The sequence below is a fragment of the Narcine bancroftii genome, chromosome 1 (genome assembly GCF_036971445.1).
Source record: "Narcine bancroftii isolate sNarBan1 chromosome 1, sNarBan1.hap1, whole genome shotgun sequence".
Classification (NCBI taxonomy): Eukaryota; Metazoa; Chordata; class Chondrichthyes; order Torpediniformes; family Narcinidae; genus Narcine; species Narcine bancroftii.
Genome location: NC_091469.1, coordinates 64235114 through 64244776, shown reverse-complemented (window position 1 = coordinate 64244776; position 9663 = coordinate 64235114). Strand labels below are relative to the sequence as shown.

At 41.1% G+C, this 9663-nt stretch overlaps 1 protein-coding gene and 1 long non-coding RNA gene across 2 annotated transcripts; one reads left to right on the top strand and one right to left on the bottom strand.

Annotated features, from left to right (window-relative positions):
- Positions 1-504: 504 nt before the first annotated feature.
- Positions 505-2615, top strand: LOC138758921 (uncharacterized). The gene is made up of 2 exons (XR_011354532.1): positions 505-1196; positions 1522-2615. It is a non-coding gene; the product is annotated as an uncharacterized lncRNA (long non-coding RNA).
- A 4100-nt stretch (positions 2616-6715) lies between these two features.
- Positions 6716-9282, bottom strand: LOC138737270 (GTP-binding protein Di-Ras2). The gene is made up of 2 exons (XM_069888049.1): positions 8941-9282; positions 6716-8549 (listed from the first exon to the last, which is right to left on the bottom strand). Exon 2 carries the CDS (start codon positions 8522-8524, stop codon positions 7928-7930), a length of 597 nt encoding a protein of 198 aa, XP_069744150.1. The 5' UTR covers positions 8525-8549; positions 8941-9282; the 3' UTR covers positions 6716-7927.
- Between the last annotated feature and the right edge of the window lie 381 nt (positions 9283-9663).

Genomic DNA, 9663 nt, shown 5'->3' with positions numbered 1-9663 from the left:
TTTCTCCAAGCAGGGCAGCATAATAGCTCTATTGTGGGGATTAATACAAGGGCCTACCGCTGTGGGGAAGAAATTGTCTTGACACTCTTAAGCCTTTTACCTGATGGGAGGAGTGAGATGAGTATATGTCCAGAGAGCAATGGGCCCTTCAGAATGTTGGCGTCTGCCATTCTTAGGTCATGGGCAATATTGATTGGGTACATGAAGAGGAGGGAAGTTTGCATGATGTTCTGAACTGCATTAACTCCCTCTGCATCTTCTTCTGATCTTGAATAGAGCTGCTCCCAAACAAAGCAGTGGCACATCTGACAAGTAGACTTTAGATGGTGCGCCTGTAAAAGTTGCTGAAGGACGAGGGGGACATGCTGAACTTCCTTCGCCTTCCAAGAAAATAGAGACATTTGTGTGTTTTCTGGACCATTGAGTGACAACATGCATGTCCTAGGTCATATTGTTGAAGAAGCTTATTCTTAAGAGCCTGAAGCTCTTCTCTTTTGACTTCAGTGCCATTTATACGTAGTCTCTGGTTGGGTGGTATCACAACCACAATCTAGCTCTCACCAAGACCCAATGAGTTTATTGATGATTTTATGAAGAGGAGCGCAAAGGATCATGCACCCAAATTGATGGGAACAGGGAGGAGAAGGTTAGTACCTTGGAATAGGGAGGAGAGGGTTAGTACCTTCAAGCTCCTGAGAGTCCAAACTTCACAAGACCTTGCCTGGAGCCAGCATTTCAAGGCAACCATGAATAACAATATCTACATTTCCCAAGACGTCTGAGGAGAGCTGGCATGTCAAAAACTCTATCAAACTTCTACAGGTGCACTGTGAAAAGTATATTGACTGGTGCCATCACAGTGCAGTTTGGTCATTTAACTTCCCACAAAGACAACTGAAAGTAGCCAAAATTTCCAGGTCCAACACAGGGTCTGACCTCCCATTCACTGAAAACAAGTAGTTGAGGCATTGCTCAAGGCATCCAACATCATAAAGGACCACCCCCATCACCCTGATTACAACCTCTTCTCACTGTTACCTTTAGGTAGAAAGTACAGAAGCCTGAAGTCCAGCACCTCCATGTTCAAGAACTGTTTTTTTACAATGGCTATCAGGCTCTTGAACCTCCCTTTGTTACACTAACCATGGACTGCTCTGACATCACAAAAGGACTTTTATTTTCTCTCTTATACTGTGGTAACAGTGAATATGTATTAACTACCTATATTTTCAGTTTAATGTGTACTATTATTTTTTTTCAAAATGTATCTGTTCAGCTGCAGCAAATAAGAATGATGGTGTATATGTATATTGTACAATATATATGACAATAAACCCATGATCAAATATTATCCCTTAACGTTAAGATTGCTGTACGGCCATAAAGAATGAGAACTCTTTAAATATGTCAACAATGTAAATTTCTATTCAAATTTCTTGTATCAATCTCAACAAAGATTAGGAATTAAATGTATAATTGTCCCAAACTGGATTATTCATTCTGATCTGTCCTTTTCCTCAGAAGACACACCATCACAGCTCTATTCAAGGATCACTGCAGTCTTTTGGCATCTGGGCATGAATGGCAGGAAACAATAAAACTACAAAAGTGAGAAGGAGGCCTCATGATGCTGGAGCCTACCATACAAGTGGTATAAGTTAAAGCATTAACAAACACAATCACCCGAAGAGCTTCCTCCTGAGATAGCTAAAACTGAAGAAGCTAGTCTCAAAACAATTTAATTTACTCCGTGTGATATCAAGAAACAGCCGGGAGCTCTGGATGCAGCAGAGGACCTTTGCTCCAGGCTTATCCATTCACACCTGAATATATAGATAGTATCAATTAATATTTACACCACACAAATGCCACTCAATGATGACCTCCACTGAAAGAGACTGACTGAAATGATTCATGCTTTTAATGGGATTACCATCAATGAATCACACACCATCAAGATTATTCAGGATATCGATGTAAAACTAGATCAGACTCATCAATGCTAGAAAAGATTGGAGGCTGAGTCTCCAGCAGCAAGTAACTCACTTTCTGCCTTCTCAAGGCTTCTCCAACATTTACAGTGCACAAGTCAGGAGTATGATATAATATTCTTCACTTGCCTGGACCAACTCTCAATAAGATCCAAACCATCCAGGACAATGCAGCCAACTTTATTGCTACAGCATTAACTACCCAAAATAATTATCACCATTACAAAATGTGTACATTTACTCAACCAGGTAATGTTGACATTATCTTCCAAATCCATTCCTTGATCACTTGCATGGGAACACAACCATCTGTAGCTACTTCATTGACTTGTACTCCAACCTGACTTGGAAATTAACAATTGTTCCTTCATTGTCACTGTTTAAATCCTGGCACTGCCTATCCAACAGCACTATATGCATCCCTTCACAAGAAATGTTGCATGAATTCAAGCAAGAAAGCTTGAATTTTTCTTCAGCAAAGAGAGGGGGGCATTGAACACTGGCTTTGTTACCAATGCAAAATCCAGAGGACATCATCAGGCTTTGAACAATCTAAATTTAAACTACATTGTTCTATAAACAAATACAACTGACTCCTAATAAAATAATCACTGGATAACTAAATCACGCAATTGGTTCCTTTGCATACACCTGAAAAGGTGGTCCAGCCTACATTACTGGAATATATCCTACAGTATGCTTCAAATTATGAACTTCAGAATTCTGAATTAATTTCAAACACAGTAAAGTTGACTAGTGTAGTGGTTAGCAATGCCAGTGACCCAGGTATGAATCGTGCGCTGTGTGTAATGAATTTGCACGTTCTCCCAGTGTCTGCGTGGGTTTTCTCTGGGTGCTCCTGTTGGCCAGGATTTGGAACTGAATTGGTCACATGGGTGTATTTTGGCAATGTGGGTATGTGAGCTATAAGGGCCTGTTATCGTGCAATATCTCTACATTTATTTGAGTTAAAATTTAACCCAATTAGTTGAAAAACATGAACAGTGGATGAATTTTGCATTCATGCATAGTTGTACCACAAACTTAGGTAACCAGATCTCAAGTAAGTCCCAAATTCTCTTCCTGTTTTGATCCCTAACAGGTTTCTTCTCAGCCCACCACTGAGCATGACTAGGACCTTTTATTCTTTTTGTGATCCTCTGGTTTAGTGTAATTTTTTTAAAAAGTTTCATTATCCATTTAACCATTTCATGATGCATTTAATGAATTCCAGAGTTCATCAACTCTGACCTCTGGAGTTGGAGTCCTAAAAGTGGCTGACTGTGGTACCCAGCACTGGCTCGGCAACTCCTGCGATACTGCTGGTGCAAAACTCTATGTTGTAAGTAAGGAAACAGATTCGGTAGGTCTCAAATGCAAGGACTTTAGATACAATTTTGGTAGTAAAGGAATTTATTTATAGAAGGTGAAGATGGGAAAATTGCAACAGGGGCAACACAAACACACACAATTTACAGTGAGTGTGTGAAAGTAGCAGTGATAATAAAACAACTATGCACACAATTTATAGTAAGCGTGAAAAGAGTTGGATCGTCAATATAACACACATGGACAATTAATAACAAACATGGGAAAATCACAGTAGGGATGAAATACACACACACACACACACACACACACACACACACACACACACACACACACACACACACACACACACACACAATGAACTGGATACATACAATAATCAAGGAAAAATGAATATGATACCCACCACCCCTTGACTCAGTGCATGCACAGCTCTATGCGACTAGGGGCACTAATTAAACATGCTCCCAACAATTTCTCCAGCGCTGTTCCATTGTTATAGGCTGTGAAGCAGGGTGGTCCCAAGATGGCAAAAAAGATGAACCAAGTACACGTGGTGCCCTTTATAGTGCTGGAGGGCTGGGGAGGGGTCCAGCCCAGGTCATTCACAGGAATCCAATGGCTCGGATTACAACAGCCAATGGCCCAAGGCCAAGTACAGGCAGGCTGGCGAGTCCAGCTCAGGTAATTTACATGAGACCAATGGTTAAGCTGATTACAAAGGCCAGTAACCCAAGGCCAAGTACAAAGGAATTTAAATTAATTAGTGCAGGGTGTGCACTAATGGGTGGGGTGGGGTGGGGCCAAATCTTGACTGACAGATGGTGTGTCTTCCGAACAAGTAGTGGACAGCGCTGTCATGTGATAGTCACAACCCTTCACAATACACTGTATCGACTTTCATCATTCCTTTGGATCTGTCATTAGTATGGAGATGATGGGTCCCACTGCATGGGCAACAGACGGATCTCCATATCAATTCTGCCCTGGCTTGAGCACTGGAGAGGCCACTCCAGCTTCACTTTACCCATGGTCAACCATGACCAATGGCACCATATGATGCATTTCACTATTTCATGATATCTCATTATTGACTGGTTTGTTTTTTTTTTAATTTTAAGGGTAGAAAATATTTCTCTTGAACTTTGTTGATTCCACTTTAATTGCCTTTTTGTTTACACATAATCTATCTATTTATCAATCATATATTAAACCATACAGCTTGCTATTTTACATTACAAAGCCTGTGATTGTTCTAAATGTCTGAATGTTGCTTCTTTGTAATTATTTTCCAAATGCCTTTAAAGTAAGATTTTTTTTTCCATACTTTAGTGCTCTTCAGTCACAAAAATGTGTGCATTTCTTTTGATTGAATTCTCTTCAGTGTATCAACGTGTTCTGTAACTACAGGGAGCACAACTTCAAATGTTTGAAAACATTTTCAATTAATTAATATTGAAATGAGTAATTATTTCTTCATTAAATATCTTGCAAACCTACCTGATGCCTTCCATGGACACTGCTGTGTTGCTCCAATTTTACAATGTCTGCAGTTCCTCTTGTATAGCTTATGTCTATGACCTATCCAGTTTTTGTACCCTGGTATAAATTCATCACTTTGGTTTTTTTTTTAAAGAAAGAAGCATCTCACTTATTCCAGGTGCCCTGATGACACGAGTTCAATGCCACTTTCCATGAATGGCATTCAGTTTGGGTGGTTCTGGAATGTTTTTGCTCTCTAATTATTTCTGCAGATCTTGAGCTCGATGCTGACTATCTAAATGCTTTAAAATATTGCTTTAAATAGAACAGCATTTGTCCACAAATATTTCAACACTTCAACCTTTACTAAAAAGCTCCATAATACTCTTTTAAATGTCTTATTTCAACATTACCAAAGCATGAAATTATTAAGAAGTTCCAAACATTTCCCAATTAACATGGGATGACGATGCAACACAACTGCAGCGGGGTTTCCGTGTTCAGGACTTGGAAAATCGTGCACATGTAATGAAACTGGTTAGATGAATATATTTATGATTTACAGCTTTTCTGTTCAACAGTGGATCATGACCACGTTGAACCTGTGATAGACACAATGAAATGGATGAAAAAACTAACTGTCCCTTTTTAAAGATGATTAACAATAATTATTAATAGATTTTGCTTTGTAATTATCTGACCATGTTTCCAGTTGCATTTGAGTCCTTTTTCCTTCACCTCCCGTCCACAGACTGCAAAGCAGAGACAAAAAAATCTTGAGAGCTAACATCACTGATCAGGCGAATCAGACCGTGGTGTCAAAGTTATTTGATGCTTGACTGGAAAGTGTTGAATGCAATGGATAGCAGCTGGTTGGAACCCCTTCTGAATGAAGCCCCCATTAACAGCAGCAGTAAAATAGATGATGCTTCTTTAGTTCAGATGTTCTGGACCTGCCGTAGCCTAGAAGAATTTTGGAAAGATGTTTTTCAAATGTTATCAGTAATTCTTAAGTTAAAATGGGAGCCTCACCCTTTTAATGACTTTGTTTAGATCACCTCAAGATGTTGACTTCAATTCAAAGCCAAATACTATCTTTTACTTCATTGACAGCCAGACGTGCAATTTTGATTAAATGAAAGGATAACACTTCCTCTACACATGCACAATGGCTAAGGGATATTATGTCTTGTTTAACTCTCGAAAAAAATTAGACATGCTGTCAAAGATTCAAATATCAAGTTTCAAAAGATACGGGGCCTATTTATGGACTATTATCATTATCTTAAGAATTAGTATTTTTCTGGAATTTTGGTGCTGTTGGTGTCACTTGACTTTCAACTTTGCTGAGAGGATGGGGTTTTGAATTTTTTGTTTCTTTTTCCTTGGTGGGGGGGTTGTTAAATTTTACTTTCTTGTGATTGCGCTCTGGATTTCCTTATCATGAGAATTATTTCTAAATATTTATTTGAATCTTGTAGCAGATTGTATAACCGTACTGTTCTATTGGTAACACTGTAAAATTTAAGACAATAGCAGCAGTAGTAAAAGAACTGCAACCCCACCCCCCACCCCCCCAACTATGCCCGATTAGAAAGCACTTTCCACCTTTTGCAGAGAGACATTGATTCAGAATAATTGCAGTCAATAATTTGTTGCATTGGCTTTGGTCATTGTGGAAAACTAAGTTTTATATAGACTGTTTTAATTTTTATCACTAACATTTTCCTGATGCCATTTCAAGTCATAGACGGGATGCATTAGCTTTTCTTCTTTCTTCACAAGTACACCCGACATACTGAGAATTCCCATTATTTTTACTATTTTCTTCCAGATTTGCTTTGGGCCAAAATTAAATCGCGCGCACGAACCCCCCCAAACACACACAGAATCAGACCTGTGGTAAAGTGAGCTATTTTATTGTCAATTTGAAATATACAGCGTAGTACTGTAAAAACTTGTAGGCACAAATGATTTATGTACAGGCATTTAAATAACAGTAATGAAATAGATTTCAGTGGTTCTGAACAGAATAAATACAATTGCTTTATTTCTATATCAAGCAAGTTGCTCCAGAGGGAAGAAAAAAAACAGCAAGTTCAGTTTGGAGCGATTGTAACAGTAAGTCTAGGCAAAGTATTCTCATCCCCAGCCCTTCAGTAGGATTAAATATATTTAAACTGCTGTCAACACTCTTCCAACTGATGTCCGACACTTCTTCATCAAGTGTTTGCTGGTTTTTGCCCTTTGATGTAAACGTTGTTGTCTCCGTGCTTTTATTTCCTCTGGTGTATTGGGTTTACAAAACATAGTTAACACTGTCACACACACCTCCTCCTCAGAAAGAGTCTGCAGCTTAAAACCCCGTGATGCGATGTATCTATTGAATGATTGCCAAACGAACTGGGATATACAAGATCGCTGTGCTATTTCATTAACTTTACAATTTTATTCCCCCCTACAACCCCAATCCTTGCTCTCAAGAATAACATTGATAAAAGAAACGCTGTAAAGAGAAACTCGCCAGGATTAAATGGTATCGGCTCTGGTTTTAGAATATGTTTTATTTAAAACGTCATGCAAGGTTAATGCATTTATTATATAAATAGTTTAAACCAGTAGCTCCTTATAATGACGTTTCCATTTATATTGATTGAAACTATTTGTTCATTGATCTTAAAAAATATTTGCCCATGGATCTTATTTTGCAATATATGCTTGCATTAATAAGGTGCTATTTGTTAGCGAATACATCTCTTTGCTTGAATAAATAAAAATAACCGTGATTGAACACGTAAAAATGAGTGTGCTTTAATTAGTGGCTTTGTACTCAATATAAATACCTGTGTTGCATTCAGATTGAAAAGGAGCGTCGCTATTTAATACCACAAGCAGCTCCTCCATGAGGGTAACCTAATAGTTCTACTAGGGAACTCTTTATTTACCTTTTAAAACTTAATTTTCGCTTGATGAAAAAAAGACAGTACGTTTTGTATTTGAGATAAAGCCCAATGTTTCGGCCCAAGGTCCGTTTCATCTTTCGGAACTGAAACTGACCGGTGCTTTATTTATTTATCCGGCAGTTTTTTTTAATTGTTATTTGTTGCTTGTGGTTGGATGGCAGTTCACATAACGACACACTTCCCCTTGAGTTTCTCTGTCCTCTTTTGCTGCTTGGATTTCTTCCCATCGATTTGCAGGCTGACCGCCCTGCGCTTCTCCAGATTCAGCAGTTCCTGGAAGAGCTCCTTCACATTGTGATTCGTCTTGGCCGAGGTCTCCATGAAGCCGCATTTCCACCGCTTGGCTTGGGACTCCCCGTCACTGGCCTGCACCTCCCTCAGCGTGTCGTCGCACTTGTTGCCCACCAACATGATGGGGATGCTCTCCACGTCCCCCTTGATCTGACAGACTTGTTCATAGATGGGCTTCAGCTCTTCCAAAGACTGCTTGCTTGTGATGGAGTAAACGAGGATGAACGCGTGCCCCTTGGAGATTGAGAGGCGCTGCATGGCCGGGAACTGGTGACTCCCAGTGGTGTCCGTGATCTGTAAAGTGCAGATGCTCTTGTCACAGCTGATGACCTGACGGTAAGTGTCTTCGATCGTGGGGATGTAGCTCTCGCGGAAGGTCCCTTTGACAAACCTCAGCACCAGCGAGCTCTTGCCCACGCCGCCCGCTCCGAACACCACTACCCTGTAATCATTGCTCTGTTCCGGCATCGTGCTGGCTGGCTCACACTGTTACCTGGAGTCAAAGGGAAGGACAATATTACATATTACAACCCATTCCAACATCGGTCTTTTATAACAAAAGGCAGCGCCCAGTTAACTCAATGTCAAAATTCACGACCACAAGATAGGACCCCTAGGCAGTGCACAGCTACACGGACCTTCTGAAGGGGAAAAAAGGGACGAGGGGCTCTGATGCAGGACCTACTGGTCAGGGAGCCTCCGAATGATCACAAAAGACCGTGCTCATTCTTTGGCTGCAGATCCAAATCAAGGCAGAAATCACAGTAGGTCCTGTCCCGTCCTATTGCCCTTGTGGAGAAGACCCTCTTTATCACTCACCCTTCCACCCCCCCCCCCCCCCCCCACCCAATGCTGCGGACGTTTCAGTCAATTAAAGCAATTACCTTGCGAGACCTCAGTGTTAAGTGCCGAGCTTTTGTGCCGACCTGAGCTGCGTTCACTCCTGAGAACCCATCGCGCCTGGAGGTTGGGCAGGATCGATTGTGAAGGAGTCGGCTTTCCGCTGACTGAAAGGGCTGGAGGGAGTTTCTGACTGATATTAAAGGCACCAGCGACGCGCTCCATGCAGCGAGGTTACGTGTCTGGTTTGTTTCGTGAGCTCGGTGTGAGCAGGGAGCAGACTATCGTCATCGGAGGTTTTCAGCGCCTCGTCTCGGTGCGAGTCGGCAGGGTGCTGCAGCAAGGGTTGAAGACCTGCTCAGTCTGAGCCACTGCTGCTAAATGAACCTTCCGCGGGTTGGAGCAACCCAGCCGAGCCCGAGCGCAGCACGTCTCCAATCCGCACCGTCAACACTATAAATAAACTCTTTTCCATCCAAGGCGATATCACCACCTGGATTACGCTTTGTTCCGGGGTTTTCTTTCAATGGTCAATTTTTTTCCAAGAATAATCAAATAGAAATTATGCAAAGGGAGGGAGCTGGCGTGGAGCCGCAGCAATCGGAAACAAAATGCTAGTTACCCCTGAGTGAGAAAGTAAAGCTGAGAAAATATTGGGTTCTCAATCTTTAACCTTCCTCCTTCAGCTGATGTCTCAGCTGCCGTTCAGCGCTGGGATCCTGCGCGTACAGATTCACGATTTCTCGGTCACCACCCTCCCCAAACCG